Source organism: Nerophis ophidion, linkage group LG01 (assembly GCF_033978795.1).
Source record: "Nerophis ophidion isolate RoL-2023_Sa linkage group LG01, RoL_Noph_v1.0, whole genome shotgun sequence".
In the NCBI taxonomy this organism is placed as follows: Eukaryota; Metazoa; Chordata; class Actinopteri; order Syngnathiformes; family Syngnathidae; genus Nerophis; species Nerophis ophidion.
The window spans coordinates 13,057,309-13,081,060 of record NC_084611.1 but is presented as its reverse complement, the minus strand read 5'-3'; the positions used below and the strand labels follow the sequence as shown (position 1 = coordinate 13,081,060).

The window sequence follows — 23,752 nt, the reverse complement described above, 5'->3', positions numbered from 1 at the left end:
GTCAATCGGCAAAAGTCCGGACTTCGGACTATTTCAGTAGTTTTGTCAATGTCTTATATTTTAGTAAGAGTGTTACTGCAGTACTTTTAAGTAATACTACAGTGTGTGTATCCTGAAGGCCACGCCTGTCATACAGACTTTACTGACGTCCACACGTGTCCCACAAAATGGACGACTGCACACATGGGGTCGGCTCTCAAACTCTTAAAAACTTTCAGTGGAGAATGCGGGCATCGGTCCCGCTACCTCTCACGTGCTAAGCGAGCGCTCTACCACTTGAGCTAATTCCCCTGTAAAGGTTAAGTGTTGCAGAAATGCTATCTTGCCTGGACGGGAATCAGACCCAGAACACAGCAATATGAGGGAAAAATTCTCAACACTGGACCACCAGGGACTGGATGGATGTCTGTATGAGCAACTTCTTCCTCTCACATGAAGGATGACATGTGATATGATTGATGACTTAAGCAGGATTTAGCGTAAATGTTGCGCCAGCGCCCCCCGCGACCCCGAAAGGGAATAAGCGGTAGAAAATGGATGGATGGATGGAGGGTTAGCATGCTATCTAAACATGTGAGAGTTAGCGAGATCGATGGCTGAAGTCTTCCAAAAAAACATGGCTGACCTCAGCGAAACCTGGTTTAAACCAAACAATTTTTTTGCGCTAGATGAGGCATCTCCTCCTAACTATACTAATGCGCATATCGCCCGTCCCCTTAAGAGCGCTCTACCATTTCAGCTAATTCCCCTGTAAGACAAGCTAAGCTAGCTGCTATCAGACACAATCACACAAACGTCAGTCAATCGGCAAAAGTCCAGACTTCGGACTATTTCAGTAGTTTTGTCAGTGTCTTATATTTTAGTAAGGGTGTTACTGCAGTACTTTTAAGTAATACTACAGTGTGTGTATCCTGAAGGCCACGCCCGTCATACAGACTTTACTGACGTCCACACGTGTCCCACAAAATGGACGACTGCACTCATGGGGTCGGCTCTCAAACTCTTAAAAACTTTCAGTGGAGAATGCGGGCATCGATCCCGCTACCTCTCACATGCTAAGCGAGCGCTCTACCACTTGAGCTAATTCCCCTGTAAAGGTTATGTGTTGCCAAAATGCTATCTTCCCTGGACGGGAATCAGACCCAGAACACAGCAATATGAGGGAAGAATTCTCAACACTAGACCACCAGGGACTGGATGGATGTCTGTATGAGCAACTTCTTCCTCTCACATGAAGGATGACATGTGATATGATTGATGACTTAAGCGGGATTTAGCGTAAATGTTAGCATGCTATCTAAACATGTGAGAGTTAGCGAGATCGATGGCTGAAGTCTTCGGTCTGGTCTCTGGACTGTCTAAGAAGTGTCATATAACAGGTGACTGTCGCACTCAAAGGGTGAGCCTCATATATGATAACAACAAGTCCCTGGTGGTCTAGGAGTTAGGATTCGGCGCTCTCACCGCCGCGGCCCGGGTTCGATTCCCGGTCAGGGAACTTGGCATTTTAGCAACTATGTCTGAGTGGTGAATAATGTGAGAACTTCAGAGTCCCTAAAAAACATGGCTGACCTTGTATTCTGACAACAACAACATTGTAAAAATTTGTTTTCATGTGAAGAACACAGTTGTCAACCTTGCTACCTAGCATGCTACCATTTGAGCTAACCCTCTCATATGATAATCTCCTTTTTTTATTCCCAGTTGAAAATGTTTAACTGGAGAATGCGGGCGTCAATCCCGCTACCTCTCACATGCTAAGCGAGCGCTCTACCATCTGAGCAAATTCCCCTGTGAAGGTAACCTGTTCCCTATTTTCCCTGAACAGGAATCGGACCCAGAACACAGCAAAAAGAGGGACCAATCCCAACCACTAGACCACCAGGGACTTTATGGATATCTGTATGAGCAATTTCTTCCTCTCAGAGGTGGAGTCGTACATGAAAGAAACAATCTGATATCATGATTGATGACTTTACTGTAGCTAAAATTAACTTAAATGTTAGCATGCTAGCTTAACATGTTAGACTTAGCGAGATGGATGTCTTCAGTCTGGTCTCCGGACTGTCTAAAAAGTGTCATATAACAGGTGACTGTCACACTCGAAGCGTGAGCCTCAAATAATCTTTTATCAAGTCCCTGGTGGTCTAGTGGTTAGGATTCGGCGCTCTCACCGCCGCGGCCTGGGTTCGATTCCCGGTCAGGGAACTTAGTATTTTAGCAACTATGTCTGAGTGGTGAATAATGTGAGGAACTTAAGAGTTCCAAAAAAACATGGCTGACCTCAGCGAAACCTGGTTTAAACCAAACAATTTTTTGCGCTAGATGAGGCATCTCCTCCTAACTATACTAATGCGCATATCGCCCGTCCCCTTAAGAGCGCTCTACCATTTGAGCTAATTCCCCTGTAAGACAAGCTAAGCTAGCTGCTATCAGACACAATCACACAAACGTCAGTCAATTGGCAAAAGTACAGACTTTGAACTATTTCAGTAGTTTTGTCAATGTCTTATATTTTAGTAAGAGTGTTACTGCAGTAATTTTAAGTAATACTACAGTGTGTGTATCCTGAAGGCCACGCCCGTCATACAGACTTTACTGACGTCCACACGTGTCCCACAAGATGGACGACTGTACACATGGGGTCGGCTCTCAAACTCTTAAAACTTTCAGTGGAGAATGCAGGCATCGATCCCGCTACCTCTCACATGCTAAGCGAGCGCTCTACCATCTGAGCTAATTCCCCTGTGAAGGTAACCTGTTCCCTATTTTCCCTGAACAGGAATCGGACCCAGAACACAGCAAAAAGAGGGACCAATCCCAACCACTAGACCTCCAGGGACTTGATGGATATCTGTATGAGCAACTTCTTCCTCTCAGAGGTGGAGTCGTACATGAAAGAAGCAATCTGATATCATGATTGATGACTTTACTGTAGCTAAAATTAACTTAAATGTTAGCATGCTAGCTTAACATGTTAGAGTTAGCGAGATGGATGTCTTCAGTCTGGTCTCTGGACTGTCTAAGAAGTGTCATATAACAGGTGACTGTCACACTCGAAGCGTGAGCCTCATATAATCTATTATCAAGTCCCTGGTGGTCTAGTGGTTAGGATTCGGTGCTCTCACCGCCGCGGCCCGGGTTCGATTCCCGGTCAGGGAACTTAGCATGTTAGCAACTATGTCTGAGTGGTAAATAATGTGAGGAACTTAAGAGTTCCAAAAAAACATGGCTGACCTCAGCGAAACCTAGTTTAAACCAAACAATTTTTTGCGCTAGATGAGGCATCTCCTCCTAACTATACTAATGCGCATATCGCCCGTCCCCTTAAGAGCGCTCTACAATTTCAGCTAATTCCCCTGTAAGACAAGCTAAGCTAGCTGCTATCAGACACAATCACACAAACGTCAGTCAATCGGCAAAAGTCCGGACTTCGGACTATTTCAGTAGTTTTGTCAATGTCTTATATTTTAGTAAGAGTGTTACTGCAGTACTTTTAAGTAATACTACAGTGTGTGTATCCTGAAGGCCACGCCTGTCATACAGACTTTACTGACGTCCACACGTGTCCCACAAAATGGACGACTGCACACATGGGGTCGGCTCTCAAACTCTTAAAAACTTTCAGTGGAGAATGCGGGCATCGGTCCCGCTACCTCTCACGTGCTAAGCGAGCGCTCTACCACTTGAGCTAATTCCCCTGTAAAGGTTAAGTGTTGCAGAAATGCTATCTTGCCTGGACGGGAATCAGACCCAGAACACAGCAATATGAGGGAAAAATTCTCAACACTGGACCACCAGGGACTGGATGGATGTCTGTATGAGCAACTTCTTCCTCTCACATGAAGGATGACATGTGATATGATTGATGACTTAAGCAGGATTTAGCGTAAATGTTGCGCCAGCGCCCCCCGCGACCCCGAAAGGGAATAAGCGGTAGAAAATGGATGGATGGATGGAGGGTTAGCATGCTATCTAAACATGTGAGAGTTAGCGAGATCGATGGCTGAAGTCTTCCAAAAAAACATGGCTGACCTCAGCGAAACCTGGTTTAAACCAAACAATTTTTTTGCGCTAGATGAGGCATCTCCTCCTAACTATACTAATGCGCATATCGCCCGTCCCCTTAAGAGCGCTCTACCATTTCAGCTAATTCCCCTGTAAGACAAGCTAAGCTAGCTGCTATCAGACACAATCACACAAACGTCAGTCAATCGGCAAAAGTCCAGACTTCGGACTATTTCAGTAGTTTTGTCAGTGTCTTATATTTTAGTAAGGGTGTTACTGCAGTACTTTTAAGTAATACTACAGTGTGTGTATCCTGAAGGCCACGCCCGTCATACAGACTTTACTGACGTCCACACGTGTCCCACAAAATGGACGACTGCACTCATGGGGTCGGCTCTCAAACTCTTAAAAACTTTCAGTGGAGAATGCGGGCATCGATCCCGCTACCTCTCACATGCTAAGCGAGCGCTCTACCACTTGAGCTAATTCCCCTGTAAAGGTTATGTGTTGCCAAAATGCTATCTTCCCTGGACGGGAATCAGACCCAGAACACAGCAATATGAGGGAAGAATTCTCAACACTAGACCACCAGGGACTGGATGGATGTCTGTATGAGCAACTTCTTCCTCTCACATGAAGGATGACATGTGATATGATTGATGACTTAAGCGGGATTTAGCGTAAATGTTAGCATGCTATCTAAACATGTGAGAGTTAGCGAGATCGATGGCTGAAGTCTTCGGTCTGGTCTCTGGACTGTCTAAGAAGTGTCATATAACAGGTGACTGTCGCACTCAAAGGGTGAGCCTCATATATGATAACAACAAGTCCCTGGTGGTCTAGGAGTTAGGATTCGGCGCTCTCACCGCCGCGGCCCGGGTTCGATTCCCGGTCAGGGAACTTGGCATTTTAGCAACTATGTCTGAGTGGTGAATAATGTGAGAACTTCAGAGTCCCTAAAAAACATGGCTGACCTTGTATTCTGACAACAACAACATTGTAAAAATTTGTTTTCATGTGAAGAACACAGTTGTCAACCTTGCTACCTAGCATGCTACCATTTGAGCTAACCCTCTCATATGATAATCTCCTTTTTTTATTCCCAGTTGAAAATGTTTAACTGGAGAATGCGGGCGTCAATCCCGCTACCTCTCACATGCTAAGCGAGCGCTCTACCATCTGAGCAAATTCCCCTGTGAAGGTAACCTGTTCCCTATTTTCCCTGAACAGGAATCGGACCCAGAACACAGCAAAAAGAGGGACCAATCCCAACCACTAGACCACCAGGGACTTTATGGATATCTGTATGAGCAATTTCTTCCTCTCAGAGGTGGAGTCGTACATGAAAGAAACAATCTGATATCATGATTGATGACTTTACTGTAGCTAAAATTAACTTAAATGTTAGCATGCTAGCTTAACATGTTAGAGTTAGCGAGATGGATGTCTTCAGTCTGGTCTCCGGACTGTCTAAAAAGTGTCATATAACAGGTGACTGTCACACTCGAAGCGTGAGCCTCATATAATCTTTTATCAAGTCCCTGGTGGTCTAGTGGTTAGGATTCGGCGCTCTCACCGCCGCGGCCTGGGTTCGATTCCCGGTCAGGGAACTTAGTATTTTAGCAACTATGTCTGAGTGGTGAATAATGTGAGGAACTTAAGAGTTCCAAAAAAACATGGCTGACCTCAGCGAAACCTGGTTTAAACCAAACAATTTTTTGCGCTAGATGAGGCATCTCCTCCTAACTATACTAATGCGCATATCGCCCGTCCCCTTAAGAGCGCTCTACCATTTGAGCTAATTCCCCTGTAAGACAAGCTAAGCTAGCTGCTATCAGACACAATCACACAAACGTCAGTCAATTGGCAAAAGTACAGACTTTGAACTATTTCAGTAGTTTTGTCAATGTCTTATATTTTAGTAAGAGTGTTACTGCAGTAATTTTAAGTAATACTACAGTGTGTGTATCCTGAAGGCCACGCCCGTCATACAGACTTTACTGACGTCCACACGTGTCCCACAAGATGGACGACTGTACACATGGGGTCGGCTCTCAAACTCTTAAAACTTTCAGTGGAGAATGCAGGCATCGATCCCGCTACCTCTCACATGCTAAGCGAGCGCTCTACCATCTGAGCTAATTCCCCTGTGAAGGTAACCTGTTCCCTATTTTCCCTGAACAGGAATCGGACCCAGAACACAGCAAAAAGAGGGACCAATCCCAACCACTAGACCTCCAGGGACTTGATGGATATCTGTATGAGCAACTTCTTCCTCTCAGAGGTGGAGTCGTACATGAAAGAAGCAATCTGATATCATGATTGATGACTTTACTGTAGCTAAAATTAACTTAAATGTTAGCATGCTAGCTTAACATGTTAGAGTTAGCGAGATGGATGTCTTCAGTCTGGTCTCTGGACTGTCTAAGAAGTGTCATATAACAGGTGACTGTCACACTCGAAGCGTGAGCCTCATACAATCTATTATCGTGTCCCTGGTGGTCTAGTGGTTAGGATTCGGCGCTCTCACCGCCGCGGCCCGCGTTCGATTCCCGTTCAGGGAACTTAGCATTTTAGCAACTATGTCTGAGTGGTGAATAATGTGAGGAACTTAAGAGTTCCAAAAAAACATGGCTGACCTCAGCGAAACCTGGTTTAAACCAAATAATTTTTTTGCGCTAGATGAGGCATCTCCTCCTAACTATACTAATGCACATATCGCCCGTCCCCTTAAGAGCGCTCTACCATTTGAGCTAATTCCCCTGTAAGACAAGCTAAGCTAGCTGCTATCAGACACAATCACACAAACGTCAGTCAATCGGCAAAAGTCCAGACTTCAAACTATTTCAGTAGTTTTGTCAATGTCTTATATTTTAGTAAGAGTGTTACTGCAGTACTTTTAAGTAATACTACAGTGTGTGTATCCTGAAGGCAACGCCCACTTCCAGCTGTCCTCGTCATACAGACTTTACTGACGTCCACACGTGTCCCACAAGATGGACGACTGCACACATGGGGTCGGCTCTCAAACTCTTAAAAACTTTCAGTCGAGAATGCGGGCATCGATCCCGCTACCTCTCACATGCTAAGCGAGCGCTCTACCATCTGAGCTAATTCCCCTGTGAAGGTAACCTGTTCCCTATTTTCCCTGAACAGGAATCGGACCCAGAACACAGCAAAAAGAGGGACCAATCCCAACCACTAGACCACCAGGGACTTGATGGATATCTGTATGAGCAACTTCTTCCTCTCAGAGGTGGAGTCGTACATGAAAGAAACAATCTGATATCATGATTGATGACTTTACTGTAGCTAAAATTAACTTAAATGTTAGCATGCTAGCTTAACATGTTAGAGTTAGCGAGATGGATGTCTTCAGTCTGGTCTCTGGACTGTCTAAGAAGTGTCATATAACAGGTGACTGTCACACTCGAAGCGTGAGCCTCATATAATCTATTATCAAGTCCCTGGTGGTCTAGTGGTTAGGATTCGGCGCTCTCACCGCCGCGGCCCGGGTTTGATTCCCGGTCAGGGAACTTAGCATTTTAGCAACTATGTCTGAGTGGTGAATAATGTGAGGAACTTAAGAGTTCCAAAAAAACATGGCTGACCTCAGCGAAACCTGGTTTAAACCAAACAATTTTTTTGCGCTAGATGAGGCATCTCCTCCTAACTATACTAATGCGCATATCGCCCGTCCCCTTAAGAGCGCTCTACCATTTCAGCTAATTCCCCTGTAAGACAAGCTAAGCTAGCTGCTATCAGACACAATCACACAAACGTCAGTCAATCGGCAAAAGTCCAGACTTCGGACTATTTCAGTAGTTTTGTCAATGTCTTATATTTTAGTAAGGGTGTTACTGCAGTACTTTTAAGTAATACTACAGTGTGTGTATCCTGAAGGCCACGCCCGTCATACAGACTTTACTGACGTCCACACGTGTCCCACAAGATGGACGACTGCACACATGGGGTCGGCTCTCAAACTCTTAAAAACTTTCAGTGGAGAATGCGGGCATCGATCCCACTACCTCTCACATGCTAAGCGAGCGCTCTACCACTTGAGCTAATTCCCCTGTAAAGGTTATGCGTTGCCAAAATGCTATCTTCCCTGGACGGGAATCAGACCCAGAACACAGCAATATGAGGGAAGAATTCTCAACACTAGACCACCAGGGACTGGATGGATGTCTGTATGAGCAACTTCTTCCTCTCACATGAAGGATGACATGTGATATGATTGATGACTTAAGCGGGATTTAGCGTAAATGTTAGCATGCTATCTAAACATGTGAGAGTTAGCGAGATCGATGGCTGAAGTCTTCGGTCTGGTCTCTGGACTGTCTAAGAAGTGTCATATAACAGGTGACTGTCGCACTCAAATGGTGTGCCTCATATATGATAACAAGTCCCTGGTGGTCTAGTGGTTAGGATTCGGCGCTCTCACCGGCCCGGGTTCGATTCCCGGTCAGGGAACTTGGCATTTTAGCAACTATGTCTGGAGTGGTGAATAATATGAGAACTTCAGAGTCCCTAAAAAACATGGCTGACCTTGTAGTTTGACAACAACAACATTGTAAAAATGTGTTTTCATGTGCAGAATACAGTTGTCAATCTTGCTACCTAGCATGCTACCATTTGAGCTAACTTTCTCATATGATAATCTCCTTTTTTTATTCCCAGTTGAAAATGTTTAACTGGAGAATGCGGGCATCAATCCCGCTACCTCTCACATGCTAAGCGAGCGCTCTACCATCTGAGCAAATTCCCCTGTGAAGGTAACCTGTTCCCTATTTTCCCTGAACAGGAATCGGACCCAGAACACAGCAAAAAGAGGGACCAATCCCAACCACTAGACCACCAGGGACTTGATGGATATCTGTATGAGCAACATCTTCCTCTCAGAGGTGGAGTCGTACATGAAAGAAACAATCTGATATCATGATTGATGACTTTACTGTAGCTAAAATTAACTTAAATGTTAGCATGCTAGCTAAACATGTTAGAGTTAGCGAGATGGATGTCTTCAGTCTGGTCTCTGGACTGTCTAAGAAGTGTCATATAACAGGTGACTGTCACACTCGAAGCGTGAGCCTCATATAATCTATTATCAAGTCCCTGGTGGTCTAGTGGTTAGGATTCGGCGCTCTCACCGCCGCGGCCCGGGTTCGATTCCCGGTCAGGGAACTTAGCATTTTAGCAACTATGTCTGAGTGGTAAATAATGTGAGGAACTTAAGAGTTCCAAAAAAACATGGCTGACCTCAGCGAAACCTGGTTTAAACCAAACAATTGTATGCGCTAGATGAGGCATCTCCTCCTAACTATACTAATGCGCATATCGCCCGTCCCCTTAAGAGCGCTCTACCATTTGAGCTAATTCCCCTGTAAGACAAGCTAAGCTAGCTGCTATCAGACACAATCACACAAACGTCAGTCAATCGGCAAAAGTCCAGACTTCGAACTATTTCAGTAGTTTTGTCAATGTCTTATATTTTAGTAAGAGTGTTACTGCAGTAGTTTTAAGTAATACTACAGTGTGTGTATCCTGAAGGCCACGCCCGTCATACAGACTTTACTGACGTCCACAAGTGTCCCACAAGATGGACGACTGCACACATGGGGTCGGCTCTCAAACTCTTAAAAACTTTCAGTGGAGAATGCGGGCATCGATCCCGCTACCTCTCACATGCTAAGCGAGCGCTCTACCATCTGAGCTAATTCCCCTGTGAAGGTAAACTGTTCCCTATTTTCCCTGAACAGGAATCGGACCCAGAACACAGCAAAAAGAGGGATCAATCCCAACCACTAGACCACCAGGGACTTGATGGATATCTGTATGAGCAACTTCTTCCTCTCAGAGGTGGAGTCGTACATGAAAGAAACAATCTGATATCATGATTGATGACTTTACTGTAGCTAAAATTAACTTAAATGTTAGCATGCTAGCTTAACATGTTAGAGTTAGCGAGATGGACGTCTTCAGTCTGGTCTCTGGACTGTCTAAGAAGTGTCATATAACAGGTGACTGTCACACTCGAAGCGTGAGCCTCATATAATCTATTATCAAGTCCCTGGTGGTCTAGTGGTTAGGATTCGGCGCTCTCACCGCCGCGGCCCGGGTTCGATTCCCGGTCAGGGAACTTAGCATTTTAGCAACTATGTCTGAGTGGTAAATAATGTGAGGAACTTAAGAGTTCCAAAAAAACATGGCTGACCTCAGCGAAACCTGGTTTAAACCAAACAATTGTATGCGCTAGATGAGGCATCTCCTCCTAACTATACTAATGCGCATATCGCCCGTCCCCTTAAGAGCGCTCTACCATTTGAGCTAATTCCCCTGTAAGACAAGCTAAGCTAGCTGCTATCAGACACAATCACACAAACGTCAGTCAATCGGCAAAAGTCCAGACTTCAAACTATTTCAGTAGTTTTGTCAATGTCTTATATTTTAGTAAGAGTGTTACTGCAGTACTTTTAAGTAATACTACAGTGTGTGTATCCTGAAGGCAACGCCCACTTCCAGCTGTCCTCGTCATACAGACTTTACTGACGTCCACACGTGTCCCACAAGATGGACGACTGCACACATGGGGTCGGCTCTCAAACTCTTAAAAACTTTCAGTCGAGAATGCGGGCATCGATCCCGCTACCTCTCACATGCTAAGCGAGCGCTCTACCATCTGAGCTAATTCCCCTGTGAAGGTAACCTGTTCCCTATTTTCCCTGAACAGGAATCGGACCCAGAACACAGCAAAAAGAGGGACCAATCCCAACCACTAGACCACCAGGGACTTGATGGATATCTGTATGAGCAACTTCTTCCTCTCAGAGGTGGAGTCGTACATGAAAGAAACAATCTGATATCATGATTGATGACTTTACTGTAGCTAAAATTAACTTAAATGTTAGCATGCTAGCTTAACATGTTAGAGTTAGCGAGATGGATGTCTTCAGTCTGGTCTCTGGACTGTCTAAGAAGTGTCATATAACAGGTGACTGTCACACTCGAAGCGTGAGCCTCATATAATCTATTATCAAGTCCCTGGTGGTCTAGTGGTTAGGATTCGGAGCTCTCACCGCCGCGGCCCGGGTTCGATTCCCGGTCAGGGAACTTAGCATTTTAGCAACTATGTCTGAGTGGTAAATAATGTGAGGAACTTAAGAGTTCCAAAAAAACATGGCTGACCTCAGCGAAACCTGGTTTAAACCAAACAATTTTTTGCGCTAGATGAGGCATCTCCTCCTAACTATACTAATGCGCATATCGCCCGTCCCCTTAAGAGCGCTCTACCATTTGAGCTAATTCCCCTGTAAGACAAGCTAAGCTAGCTGCTATCAGACACAATCACACAAACGTCAGTCAATCAGCAAAAGTCCAGACTTCGAACTATTTCAGTAGTTTTGTCAATGTCTTATATTTTAGTAAGAGTGTTACTGCAGTACTTTTAAGTAATACTACAGTGTGTGTATCCTGAAGGCCACGCCCGTCATTTAGACTTTACTGACGTCCACACGTGTCCCACAAGATGGACGACTGCACACATGGGGTCGGCTCTCAAACTCTTAAAAACTTTCAGTGGAGAATGCGGGTATCGATCCCGCTACCTCTCACATGCTAAGCGAGCGCTCTACCATCTGAGCTAATTCCCCTGCGAAGGTAACCTGTTCCCTATTTTCCCTGAACAGCAATCGGACCCAGAACACAGCAAAAAGAGGGACCAATCCCAACCACTAGACCTCCAGGGACTTGATGGATATCTGTATGAGCAACTTCTTCCTCTCAGAGGTGGAGTCGTACATGAAAGAAACAATCTGATATCATGATTGATGACTTTACTGTAGCTAAAATTAACTTAAATGTTAGCATGCTAGCTTAACATGTTAGAGTTAGCGAGATGGATGTCTTCAGTCTGGTCTCTGGACTGTCTAAGAAGTGTCATAACAGGTGACTGTCACACTCGAAGCGTGAGCCTCATATAATCTATTATCAAGTCCCTGGTGGTCTAGTGGATAGGATTCGGCGCTCTCACCGCCGCGGCCCGGGTTCGATTCCCGGTCAGGGAACTTTGCATTTTAGCAACTATGTCTGAGTGGTAAATAATGTGAGGAACTTAAGAGTTCCAAAAAAACATGGCTGACCTCAGCGAAACCTGGTTTAAACCAAACAATTTTTTGCGCTAGATGAGGCATCTCCTCCTAACTATACTAATGCGCATATCGCCCGTCCCCTTAAGAGCGCTCTACCATTTCAGCTAATTCCCCTGTAAGACAAGCTAAGCTAGCTGCTATCAGACACAATCACACAAACGTCAGTCAATCGGCAAAAGTCCAGACTTCGAACTATTTCAGTAGTTTTGTCAATGTCTTATATTTTAGTAAGAGTGTTACTGCAGTAGTTTTAAGTAATACTACAGTGTGTGTATCCTGAAGGCCACGCCCGTCATACAGACTTTACTGACGTCCACACGTGTCCCACAAGATGGACGACTGCACACATGGGGACGGCTCTCAAACTCTTAAAAACTTTCAGTGGAGAATGCGGGCATCGATCCCGCTACCTCTCACATGCTAAGCGAGCGCTCTACCATCTGAGCTAATTCCCCTGTGAAGGTAACCTGTTCCCTATTTTCCCTGAACAGGAATCGGACCCAGAACACAGCAAAAAGAGGGACCAATCCCAACCACTAGACCACCAGGGACTTGATGGATATCTGTATGAGCAACTTCTTCCTCTCAGAGGTGGAGTCGTACATGAAAGAAACAATCTGATATCATGATTGATGACTTTACTGTAGCTAAAATTAACTTAAATGTTAGCATGCTAGCTTAACATGTTAGAGTTAGCGAGATGGATGTCTTCAGTCTGGTCTCTGGACTGTCTAAGAAGTGTCATATAACAGGTGACTGTCACACTCGAAGCGTGAGCCTCATATAATCTATTATCAAGTCCCTGGTGGTCTAGTGGTTAGGATTCGGCGCTCTCACCGCCGCGGCCAGGGTTCGATTCCCGGTCAGGGAACTTAGCATTTTAGCAACTATGTCTGAGTGGTAAATAATGTGAGGAACTTAAGAGTTCCAAAAAAACATGGCTGACCTCAGCGAAACCTGGTTTAAACCAAACAATTTTTTGCGCTAGATGAGGCATCTCCTCCTAACTATACTAATGCGCATATCGCCCGTCCCCTTAAGAGCGCTCTACCATTTCAGCTAATTCCCCTGTAAGACAAGCTAAGCTAGCTGCTATCAGACACAATCACACAAACGTCAGTCAATCGGCAAAAGTCCAGACTTCGAACTATTTCAGTAGTTTTGTCAATGTCTTATATTTTAGTAAGGGTGTTACTGCAGTACTTTTAAGTAATACTACAGTGTGTGTATCCTGAAGGCCACGCCCGTCATACAGACTTTACTGACGTCCACACGTGTCCCACAAGATGGACGACTGCACACATGGGGTCGGCTCTCAAACTCTTAAAAACTTTCAGTGGAGAATGCAGGCATCGATCCCTCTACCTCTCACATGCTAAGCGAGCGCTCTACCACTTGAGCTAATTCCCCTGTAAAGGTTATGCGTTGCCAAAATGCTATCTTCCCTGGACGGGAATCAGACCCAGAACACAGCAATATGAGGGAAGAATTCTCAACACTAGACCACCAGGGACTGGATGGATGTCTGTATGAGCAACTTCTTCCTCTCACATGAATGATGACATGTGATATGATTGATGACTTAAGCAGGATTTAGCGTAAATGTTAGCATGCTATCTAAACATGTGAGAGTTAGCGAGATCGATGGCTGAAGTCTTCGGTCTGGTCTCTGGACTGTCTAAGAAGTGTCATATAACAGGTGACTGTCGCACTCAAATGGTGTGCCTCATATATGATAACAACAAGTCCCTGGTGGTCTAGTGGTTAGGATTCGGCGCTCTCACCGCCGCGGCCCGGGTTCGATTCCCGGTCAGGGAACTTGGCATTTTAGCAACTATGTCTGGAGTGGTGAATAATGTGAGAACTTCAGAGTCCCTAAAAAACATGGCTGACCTTGTAGTTTGACAACAACAACATTGTAAAAATGTGTTTTCATGTGCAGAACACAGTTGTCAATCTTGCTACCTAGCATGCTACCATTTGAGCTAACTTTCTCATATGATAATCTCCTTTTTTTATTCCCAGTTGAAAATGTTTAACTGGAGAATGCGGGCATCAATCCCGCTACCTCTCACATGCTAAGCGAGCGCTCTACCAACTGAGCTAATTCCCCTGTGAAGGTAATCTGTTCCCTATTTTCCCTGAACAGGAATCGGACCCAGAACACAGCAAAAAGAGGGACCAATCCCAACCACTAGACCACCAGGGACTTGATGGATATCTGTATGAGCAACTTCTTCCTCTCAGAGGTGGAGTCGTACATGAAAGAAACAATCTGATATCATGATTGATGACTTTACTGTAGCTAAAATTAACTTAAATGTTAGCATGCTAGCTTAACATGTTAGAGTTAGCGGGATGGACGTCTTCAGTCTGGTCTCTGGACTGTCTAAGAAGTGTCATATAACAGGTGACTGTCACACCCGAAGCGTGAGCCTCATATAATTTATTATCAAGTCCCTGGTGGTCTAGTGGTTAGGATTCGGCGCTCTCACCGCCGCGGCCCGGGTTCGATTCCCGGTTAGGGAACTTAGCATTTTAGCAACTATGTCTGAGTGGTGAATAATGTGAGGAACTTAAGAGTTCCAAAAAAACATGGCTGACCTCAGCGAAACCTGGTTTAAACCAAACAATTTTTTTGCGCTAGATGAGGCATCTCCTCCTAACTATACTAATGCGCATATCGCCCGTCCCCTTAAGAGCGCTCTACCATTTCAGCTAATTCCCCTGTAAGACAAGCTAAGCTAGCTGCTATCAGACACAATCACACAAACGTCAGTCAATCGGCAAAAGTCCAGACTTTGGACTATTTCAGTAGTTTTGTCAATGTCTTATATTTTAGTAAGAGTGTTACTGCAGTACTTTTAAGTAATACTACAGTGTGTGTATCCTGAAGGCCACGCCCGTCATACAGACTTTATTGACGTCCACACGTGTCCCACAAGATGGACGACTGCACACATGGGGTCGGCTCTCAAACTCTTAAAAACTTTCAGTGGAGAATGCGGGCATCGGTCCCGCTACCTCTCACATGCTAAGCGAGCGCTCTACCACTTGAGCTAATTCCCCTGTAAAGGTTATGCGTTGCCAAAATGCTATCTTCCCTGGACGGGAATCAGACCCAGAACACAGCAATATGAGGGAAGAATTCTCAACACTAGACCACCAGGGACTGGATGGATGTCTGTATGAGCAACTTCTTCCTCTCACATGAAGGATGACATGTGATAAGATTGATGACTTAAGCGGGATTTAGCGTAAATGTTGCGCCAGCGCCCCCCGCGACCCCGAAAGGGAATAAGCGGTAGGAAATGGATGGATGGATGGAGGGTTAGCATGCTATCTAAACATGTGAAAGTTAGCGAGATCGATGGCTGAAGTCTTCAGTCTGGTCTCTGGACTGTCTAAGAAGTGTCATATAACAGGTGATTGTCACACTCAAAGGGTGAGCCTCATATATAATAACAACAAGTCCCTGGTGGTCTAGTGGTTAGGATTTGGCGTTCTCACCGCCGCGGCCCGGGTTCGATTCCCGGTCAGGGAACTTGGCATTTTAGCAACTATGTCTGGAGTGGTGAATAATGTGAGAACTTCAGAGTCCCTAAAAAACATGGCTGACGTTGTATTCTGACAACAACAACATTGTAAAAATGTGTTTTCATGTGCAGAACACAGTTGTCAATCTTGCTACCTAGCATGCTACCATTTGAGCTAACTTTCTCATTTGATAATCTCCTTTTTTTATTCCCAGTTGAAAATGTTTAACTGGAGAATGCGGGCATCAATCCCGCTACCTCTCACATGCTAAGCGAGCGCTCTACCATCTGAGCTAATTCCCCTTTGAAGGTAACCTGTTCCCTATTTTCCCTGAACAGGAATCGGACCCAGAACACAGCAAAAAGAGGGACCAATCCCAACCACTAGACCACCAGGGACTTGATGGATATCTGTATGAGCAACTTCTTCCTCTCAGAGGTGGAGTCGTACATGAAAGAAACAATCTGATATCATGATTGATGACTTTACTGTAGCTAAAATTAACTTAAATGTTAGCATGCTAGCTTAACATGTTAGAGTTAGCGAGATGGATGTCTTCAGTCTGGTCTCTGGACTGTCTAAGAAGTGTCATATAACAGGTGACTGTCACACTCGAAGCGTGAGCCTCATATAATCTATTATCAAGTCCCTGGTGGTCTAGTGGTTAGGATTCGGCGCTCTCACCGCCGCGGCCCCGGTTCGATTCCCGGTCAGGGAACTCAGCATTTTAGCAACTATGTCTGAGTGGTAAATAATGTGAGGAACTTAAGAGTTCCAAAAAAACATGGCTGACCTCAGCGAAACCTGGTTTAAACCAAACAATTTTTTGCGCTAGATGAGGCATCTCCTCCTAACTATACTAATGCGCATATCGCCCGTCCCCTTAAGAGCGCTCTACCATTTCAGCTAATTCCCCTGTAAGACAAGCTAAGCTAGCTGCTATCAGACACAATCACACAAACGTCAGTCAATCGGCAAAAGTCCAGACTTCGAACTATTTCAGTAGTTTTGTCAATGTCTTATATTTTAGTAAGAGTGTTACTGCAGTAGTTTTAAGTAATACTACAGTGTGTGTATCCTGAAGGCCACGCCCGTCATACAGACTTTACTGACGTCCACAAGTGTCCCACAAGATGGACGACTGCACACATGGGGTCGGCTCTCAAACTCTTAAAAACTTTCACTGGAGAATGCGGGCGTCAATCCCGCTACCTCTCACATGCTAAGCGAGCGCTCTACCATCTGAGCAAATTCCCCTGTGAAGGTAACCTGTTCCCTATTTTCCCTGAACAGGAATCGGACCCAGAACACAGCAAAAAGAGGGACCAATCCCAACCACTAGACCACCAGGGACTTGATGGATATCTGTATGAGCAACTTCTTCCTCTCAGAGGTGGAGTCGTACATGAAAGAAACAATCTGATATCATGATTGATGACTTTACTGTAGCTAAAATTAACTTAAATGTTAGCATGCTAGCTTAAAATGTTAGAGTTAGCGAGATGGATGTCTTCAGTCTGGTCTCTGGACTGTCTAAGAAGTGTCATTTAACAGGTGACTGTCACACTCGAAGCGTGAGCCTCATATAATCTATTTTCAAGTCCATGGTGGTCTAGTGGTTAGGATTCGGCGCTCTCACCGCTGCGGCCCGGGTTCGATTCCCGGTCAGGGAACTTAGCATTTTAGCAACTATGTCTGAGTGGTGAATAATGTGAGGAACTTAAGAGTTCCAAAAAAACATGGCTGACCTCAGCGAAACCTGGTTTAAACCAAACAATTTTTTGCGCTAGATGAGGCATCTCCTCCTAACTATACTAATGCGCATATCGCCCGTCCCCTTAAGGGCGCTCTACCATTTCAGCTAATTCCCCTGTAAGACAAGCTAAGCTAGCTGCTATCAGACACAATCACACAAACGTCAGTCAATCGGCAAAAGTCCAGACTTCGAACTATTTCAGTAGTTTTGTCAATGTCTTATATTTTAGTAAGAGTGTTACTGCAGTACTTTTAAGTAATACTACAGTGTGTGTATCCTGAAGGCCACGCCCGTCATACAGACTTTACTGACGTCCACACGTGTCCCACAAGATGGACGACTGCACACATGGGGTCGGCTCTCAAACTCCTAAAAACTTTCAGTGGAGAATGCGGGCATCGGTCCCGCTACCTCTCACATGCTAAGCGAGCGCTCTACCACTTGAGCTAATTCCCCTGTAAAGGTTATGCGTTGCCAAAATGCTATCTTCCCTGGACGGGAATCAGACCCAGAACACAGCAATATGAGGGAAGAATTCTCAACACTAGACCACCAGGGACTGGATGGATGTCTGTATGAGCAACTTCTTCCTCTCACATGAATGATGACATGTGATATGATTGATGACTTAAGCGGGATTTAGCGTAAATGTTAGCATGCTATCTAAACATGTGAGAGTTAGCGAGATCGATGGCTGAAGTCTTCAGTCTGGTCTCTGGACTGTGACTGTCACATTCAAAGTGTGAGCCTCAAACAAACTGTCCTCAAGTCCCTGGTGGTCTAGTGGTTAGGATTCGGCGCTCTCACCGCCGCGGCCCGGGTTCGATTCCCGGTCAGGGAACTTAGCATTTTAGCAACTATATCTGGAGTGGTGAATAATGTGAGGAACTTAGGAGTTCCTAAAAACATAGCTGACCTTTTAGTTTGACAAAACAGTCCCGGAATGTGTTTTCAGTTGTCAATCTTGCTACCAAGTTAAGCTAGCATGCTACCTTTTGAGCTAATTCCCCTGTAAGGGTGGGTTGGCACAGGGATTGTGGTGTAATACACCTCCAAGAAAATCATCCATACCGCTACCCTCTTCACATGCAAACTAGCATGCTTCCATTCAAGCTAATTCCTCTGTAAAGCGTTTTGGACTGCTAGCTGCTATCATTATGTAGCTAACAACTATGATATTACAAATAGATAAATAACAGATGTTCAGTATTACATGACACTTCATAGACAGTCCAGAGACCAGACTGAAGAATTCAGCCATCCATCTCTAACTCTCACGTGTTAAACTAGCATGCTACCATTTGAGCTAACTTTCTCATATACTAAAGTCCTTTTTTATTGCCCTCCGAAAAAGATTCCCTGGAGAATTCGGGTATCGATCCCGCTACCTCTCACATGCTAAGCAAGCGCTCTACCATTTGAGCTAATTCCCCTGTAAAGACTCCCTGTTGCCAAAATGCTGTTTTCCCTGAACAGGAATCGGACCCAGAACACGGCAATATGAGGGACCAAACCTAACCACTAGACCACCAGGGAGATAAGCTAAGCTAGCTGCTATCAGACACAATAGCACAAACGTCAGTCAATCGGCTGAACTCCAGACTTTAGACTATTTCAGTCCCTTTTTCGGCATCCTACACAGTGTTGGCGCTAGGAATTTTCAAAACGGGACTCCCTGGGACCCCATCAAATCATAAAAACGGGGTCCCACATTAAAATTTTGGGGTCCCACATTTTTGTAAGTGTTTTGCAAACACATGAGAAATGTATGCATTATCCTGTTATGTCTCACATTCTATATTGTGTTTTGTTCTAAGCGTTACTTCACTCATTGAAAAAATAATTCAAGAGAAAACATTTTTTTATACATATGTAAATGTCTTCTGTTATAAACTGAATATATTCTTCTTTCCTTTCGGTAGTTTTGTCTACTTGTTTACTTGTGTGTGATATCATGTGCGATACAAGCAGTCCTGCAGCGTGTTTACTTGTGTGCAATATCATGTGCGATACAACCAGTCGCGCAACTTGTTTACTTGTGTGTGATATCATGTGCTATAAAAGCAGTCCTGCAGCATGTTTACTTCTACAAAGCTGAACGGGCAGTTAACATCTAAATGTACTCCAATAAATACAATTTCTTCTATTTTACTAAAGTCATTTACAAAACACAAAAACATGCTTGGCCATAGGCTACTAAGAGCTAGCAGCTACACAACAGCTAAGCACACAATAGCACACGAGCTAGCCATGCGTAATGACAATTGAACAACAAAAGAGCATTTTTGTCAATATAAACATTCATCCATTTTTACCGGCTATTCCCTTTGGGGTTGCGGGGGGCGTTGGTGCCTATCTCAGCTACAATCGGGCGGAAGGCGGTGTACACCGTGGACAAGTCCCCACCTCATCAGAGGGCCAACACAAGTAGACAAACAACACTCACACTCAAATTCACACACTAGGGCCAATTTAGTGTTGCCAATCAACCTATCCCCAGGTGCATGTCTTTGGAAGTGAGAGGAAGCCGGAGTACCCGGAGGGAACCCACGCATTCACGGGGAGAACATGCAAACTCCACACAGAAAGATCCCGAGCTCGGGATTGAACCCTGACTACTCAGGACCTTGGTGTGGTGAGACAGATGCACTAACCCCTCTTCCACCGTGAAGCTCTCAATATGAACATGTATTCAGTATTTATAGTTGCATATCACTTACACCAGGCAGAACCTATCCAGTAACAAACGTGTCCGCATCATTCCATTTGCTTCATCCATGCATCCATTTTCTACTGCTTGTCCCGTTCGGGGTCACGGGGTTGCCGGAGCCTATCTCAGCTACATAGTGTGAGCTTAAAAAGGCTGTTTGCAACCTTTAGTGGATGCTAACTTACCAAAATAAATTACTGCGGCAACTAGGTGTCATTAAGAACCAATTACCCTTCCACTTCAACTTAAAGACAGCATTGCTCTATTCCAGATGGTTGATAATCAAAAAATGTATACATAAAATATTAAAATAAAATAACACACAACAATAGATAATAAAGATGTGAATCATGAAGTGAATTATATTTATATAGCGCTTTTTCTGTAGTGACTCAAAGCGCTTTTAGATAGTGAAACCCAATATTTAAGTTACATTTAAACCAGTGTGGGTGGCAGGTGGGTAAAGTGTCTTGCCCAAGGACACAACGGCGGTGAGGAGGACGGCGGAAGCGGGGATCGTACCTGGAACCCTCAAGTTGCTGGCACGGCTGCTCTACCAACCGAACTATAACACCCAAGATGTCTTATATTATAATTTCATCCATCCATCCATCTTCTTCCGCTAATCCGAGGTCGGGTCGCGGGGGTAGCAGTTTAAGCAGGGAAGCCCAGACTTCCCTCTCCCCAGCCACTTCGTCTAGCTCTTCCCGGGGGATCCCGAGGCGTTCCCAGGCCAGCCGAGAGACACAGTCTTCCAAACGTGTCCTGGGTCTTCCCCGTGGCCTCCTACCGGTTGGACGTGCCCTAAACACCTCCCTAGGGAGCCGTTCGGGTGGCATCGTGACCAGATGCCCGAACATCTGGCTCCTCTAGATGTGGAGGAGCAGCGGCTTTACTTTGAGTTCCTCCCGGATGACAGAGCTTCTCACCCAATCTCTAAGGGAGAGCCCCGCCACACTGCGGAGGAAACTCATTTCGGCCGCTTGTACCCGTGATCTTATCCTTTCGGACATGACCCAAAGCTCATGACCATAGGTGATGATGGGAACGTAGATCGACCGGTAAATTGAGAGCTTTGCCTTCCGGTTCAGCTCCTTCTTTACCACAACGGATCGGTACAACGTCCGCATTACTGAAGACGCCGCACCGATCCGCCTGTCGATCTCACGATCCACTCTTCCCCCACTTGTGAACAAGACTCCTAGGTACTTGAACTCCTTCACTTGGGGCAGGGTCTCCTCCCCAACCCGGAGATGGCACTCCACCCTTTTCCGGGCGAGAACCATGGACTCGGACTTGGAGGTGCTGATTCTCATTCCGGTCGCTTCACACTCGGCTGCGAACCGATCCAGTGAGAGCTGAAGATCCCGGCCAGATGAAGCCATCAGGACCACATCATCTGCAAAAAGCAGAGACATACTCCCGCGGCCACCAAACCGGAACCCCTCAACGCCTTGACTGCGCCTAGAAATTCTGTCCATAAAAGTTATGAACAGAATCGGTGACAAAGGACAGCCTTGGCGGAGTCCAACCCTCACTGGAAATGTGTTCAACTTACTGCCGGCAACGCGGACCAAGCTCTGGCACTGATCATACAGACCATACAATATATTATAATTATTAAAATATAATAATAATAACAAAAAAGTATAAATAACAAAACTAAACAATTCAAAATAAATATTAAATGAAAGTTTGAATAATTAATAATAAATCTAAATCGTTCTCTGTTTGACTCATTCCACTTGATCAAACCTTTTCCAACATTGCACACTCCTACACAATAAAAGCATGTAAGAAATGATGACAGCATGGCTCCAATATCGTAAGTGAGGACGTTTTTATGGCGACACGGGAACAAACGATGTCAGTCACAAGACCAGCCGAGGGCAGGACGTTGCGTTGCATCTTTGCCATGAGGAAAAGGGAAAAAGGTGTGGCTCACCTGCGGCAGCTCCAGCGCCCTCATGACGGCGGCGAAGCCAAACATGTTGCCCATGTTGTTCTTGAGCTCGGCCGCCGTCCGGATCATCCCGTGCAGCAGGCCCGCCCGCTCCTCGGCGGTGCCGGTACAGCCCAGCAGGTTGACGGCCAGCGTGGTGGCCATGACGTGCAGCCTGCAGGGAAACGTGTACACGCGGCGTTGATCATGTGACTAATGTGGGCGTGTCCAGGGGCAACTTGCCTCTCCAGCAGGTCCAATCGGAGGCGTTGGCCGTGCGGCAGCGTGAGCAGCTCCACTCCAGAGCTGACTCCCATTATCCTCTGCACCTCCGGCCGCACCTCCAGTATCCGAGCCAACTGCGAGGGGCAAAGGCAAAGTCGTCAATGCCCTGCTGGGTTTTCAAGTCGAGGATAATGGCGCCGGGGGTCGGGCAGCACCGTGCAGTCGCACTTGGTGATGTGCCGTGCTGCCGTCTTTGGGTCCACCTGGGCTAAGATGGCCTTCACCTTCTGCAGAATGCCCACTTCCAGAGGCTTGTTCTCTGCGGGCATCAGCGCCGACCGGTACCCGGCGGGCCTGATGGAGGACACCGTCTCCACCACGGGAGGGAAGTGGACGCCCTCCGCCACCGGCGGGCGCTCCTCCGCACTCAGCCTTTCCACGAAGCTCTGCGGGCCCGGGTATAGCTCTGTGTAAAAGCTGCCATCCGCATCCGGCTGCACGCCATCCCGCTCCGCTTCCGGCCGCAGGGCTGGAGCGCTGGCGGGCGCCGTGCAGGAAACGACTGGCCCCCCACTTCCTGCGAGGGAAGGGGTCGAGCTTCTGGACGGCAGATCTGCGGACAAAGAAGGCGATGGGTGGATATCTGGAGTCCCGACCAAGCTAAACAAGCCCGTCATCATCATTTTTGCATCCAAAACAATTTCCCAACTCATATAGAAACAGGGTTTGTGCGTATATATATATATATGTATATATATATATATACACACACATATATACACACACATATATACACACATCGCTCGGCTCATGCTTGTTTGCCTTTCAAAGCGGATGTGATGTCATATGCGACCCAGCAGAAGCATTTTTGCAGAAGCTTCTCTTTAAAACAATTATTAAGTGATCACAAATCAATACATACAGCTGTTAATATGTCGGCTGACATTGGAACTACTAAACAAAATGACAGATGTCTTAAAGAACTACTTAAAGGGCTCCGGTACTCTGGAATGCCCTCCCGGTAACAGTTCGAGATGCTAACTCAGTAGAAGCATTTAAGTCTCACCTTAAAACTCATCTGTATACTCTAGCCTTTAAATAGACCTCCTTTTTAGACCAGTTGATCTGCCGCTTCTTTTCTTTCTCCTATGTCCCCCCCTCCCTTGTGGAGGGGGTCCGGTCCGATGACCATGGATGAAGTACTGGCTGTCCAGAGTCGAGACCCAGGATGGACCGCTCGCCTGTATCGATTGGGGACATCTCTACGCTGCTGATCCGCCTCCGCTTGAGATGGTCTCCTGTGGACGGGACTTTCGCTGCTGTCTTGGATCCGCTTTGAACTGAACTCTCGCGGCTGTGTTGGAACCACTATGGATTGAACTTTCACAGTACCATGTTAGACCCGCTCGACAGCCATTGCTTTC

General features: G+C 45.7%; 1 protein-coding gene and 23 non-coding genes across 24 annotated transcripts in view; 17 read left to right on the top strand and 7 right to left on the bottom strand.

Moving 5' to 3' along the window:
- The window catches only part of LOC133562745 (SH2 domain-containing protein 3C-like), a 74,559-nt gene extending 51,554 nt beyond the window's left edge, over positions 1-23,005 (bottom strand). The window contains exons 1-3 of the mRNA XM_061916641.1: positions 22,544-23,005; positions 22,347-22,462; positions 22,107-22,278 (exon numbers count right to left, since the gene is read on the bottom strand). Coding sequence (XP_061772625.1) covers positions 22,107-22,278; positions 22,347-22,462; positions 22,544-23,005 — 750 coding nt within the window. The remainder of the gene's footprint in view (positions 1-22,106; positions 22,279-22,346; positions 22,463-22,543) is intronic.
- trnaa-agc (transfer RNA alanine (anticodon AGC)) lies at positions 1,018-1,090 on the bottom strand. Its single transcript has one exon. It is a non-coding gene; the product is annotated as a tRNA-Ala (tRNA).
- On the top strand, positions 1,427-1,498 carry trnae-cuc (transfer RNA glutamic acid (anticodon CUC)). Its single transcript has one exon. It is a non-coding gene; the product is annotated as a tRNA-Glu (tRNA).
- Positions 2,137-2,208, top strand: trnae-cuc (transfer RNA glutamic acid (anticodon CUC)). Its single transcript has one exon. It is a non-coding gene; the product is annotated as a tRNA-Glu (tRNA).
- trnae-cuc (transfer RNA glutamic acid (anticodon CUC)) lies at positions 3,091-3,162 on the top strand. The gene has a single exon. It is a non-coding gene; the product is annotated as a tRNA-Glu (tRNA).
- On the bottom strand, positions 4,428-4,500 carry trnaa-agc (transfer RNA alanine (anticodon AGC)). The gene has a single exon. It is a non-coding gene; the product is annotated as a tRNA-Ala (tRNA).
- Positions 4,837-4,908, top strand: trnae-cuc (transfer RNA glutamic acid (anticodon CUC)). Its single transcript has one exon. It is a non-coding gene; the product is annotated as a tRNA-Glu (tRNA).
- On the top strand, positions 5,547-5,618 carry trnae-cuc (transfer RNA glutamic acid (anticodon CUC)). Its single transcript has one exon. It is a non-coding gene; the product is annotated as a tRNA-Glu (tRNA).
- Positions 7,473-7,544, top strand: trnae-cuc (transfer RNA glutamic acid (anticodon CUC)). The gene has a single exon. It is a non-coding gene; the product is annotated as a tRNA-Glu (tRNA).
- On the top strand, positions 9,124-9,195 carry trnae-cuc (transfer RNA glutamic acid (anticodon CUC)). Its single transcript has one exon. It is a non-coding gene; the product is annotated as a tRNA-Glu (tRNA).
- Positions 9,662-9,734, bottom strand: trnaa-agc (transfer RNA alanine (anticodon AGC)). The gene has a single exon. It is a non-coding gene; the product is annotated as a tRNA-Ala (tRNA).
- On the top strand, positions 10,079-10,150 carry trnae-cuc (transfer RNA glutamic acid (anticodon CUC)). The gene has a single exon. It is a non-coding gene; the product is annotated as a tRNA-Glu (tRNA).
- On the top strand, positions 11,050-11,121 carry trnae-cuc (transfer RNA glutamic acid (anticodon CUC)). Its single transcript has one exon. It is a non-coding gene; the product is annotated as a tRNA-Glu (tRNA).
- Positions 11,588-11,660, bottom strand: trnaa-agc (transfer RNA alanine (anticodon AGC)). The gene has a single exon. It is a non-coding gene; the product is annotated as a tRNA-Ala (tRNA).
- Positions 12,003-12,074, top strand: trnae-cuc (transfer RNA glutamic acid (anticodon CUC)). Its single transcript has one exon. It is a non-coding gene; the product is annotated as a tRNA-Glu (tRNA).
- On the bottom strand, positions 12,541-12,613 carry trnaa-agc (transfer RNA alanine (anticodon AGC)). The gene has a single exon. It is a non-coding gene; the product is annotated as a tRNA-Ala (tRNA).
- trnae-cuc (transfer RNA glutamic acid (anticodon CUC)) lies at positions 12,958-13,029 on the top strand. Its single transcript has one exon. It is a non-coding gene; the product is annotated as a tRNA-Glu (tRNA).
- Positions 13,905-13,976, top strand: trnae-cuc (transfer RNA glutamic acid (anticodon CUC)). Its single transcript has one exon. It is a non-coding gene; the product is annotated as a tRNA-Glu (tRNA).
- trnaa-agc (transfer RNA alanine (anticodon AGC)) lies at positions 14,199-14,271 on the bottom strand. The gene has a single exon. It is a non-coding gene; the product is annotated as a tRNA-Ala (tRNA).
- trnae-cuc (transfer RNA glutamic acid (anticodon CUC)) lies at positions 14,616-14,687 on the top strand. Its single transcript has one exon. It is a non-coding gene; the product is annotated as a tRNA-Glu (tRNA).
- trnae-cuc (transfer RNA glutamic acid (anticodon CUC)) lies at positions 15,631-15,702 on the top strand. Its single transcript has one exon. It is a non-coding gene; the product is annotated as a tRNA-Glu (tRNA).
- On the top strand, positions 16,342-16,413 carry trnae-cuc (transfer RNA glutamic acid (anticodon CUC)). Its single transcript has one exon. It is a non-coding gene; the product is annotated as a tRNA-Glu (tRNA).
- On the top strand, positions 17,297-17,368 carry trnae-cuc (transfer RNA glutamic acid (anticodon CUC)). The gene has a single exon. It is a non-coding gene; the product is annotated as a tRNA-Glu (tRNA).
- Positions 18,221-18,292, top strand: trnae-cuc (transfer RNA glutamic acid (anticodon CUC)). Its single transcript has one exon. It is a non-coding gene; the product is annotated as a tRNA-Glu (tRNA).
- Positions 23,006-23,752: the final 747 nt, after the last annotated feature.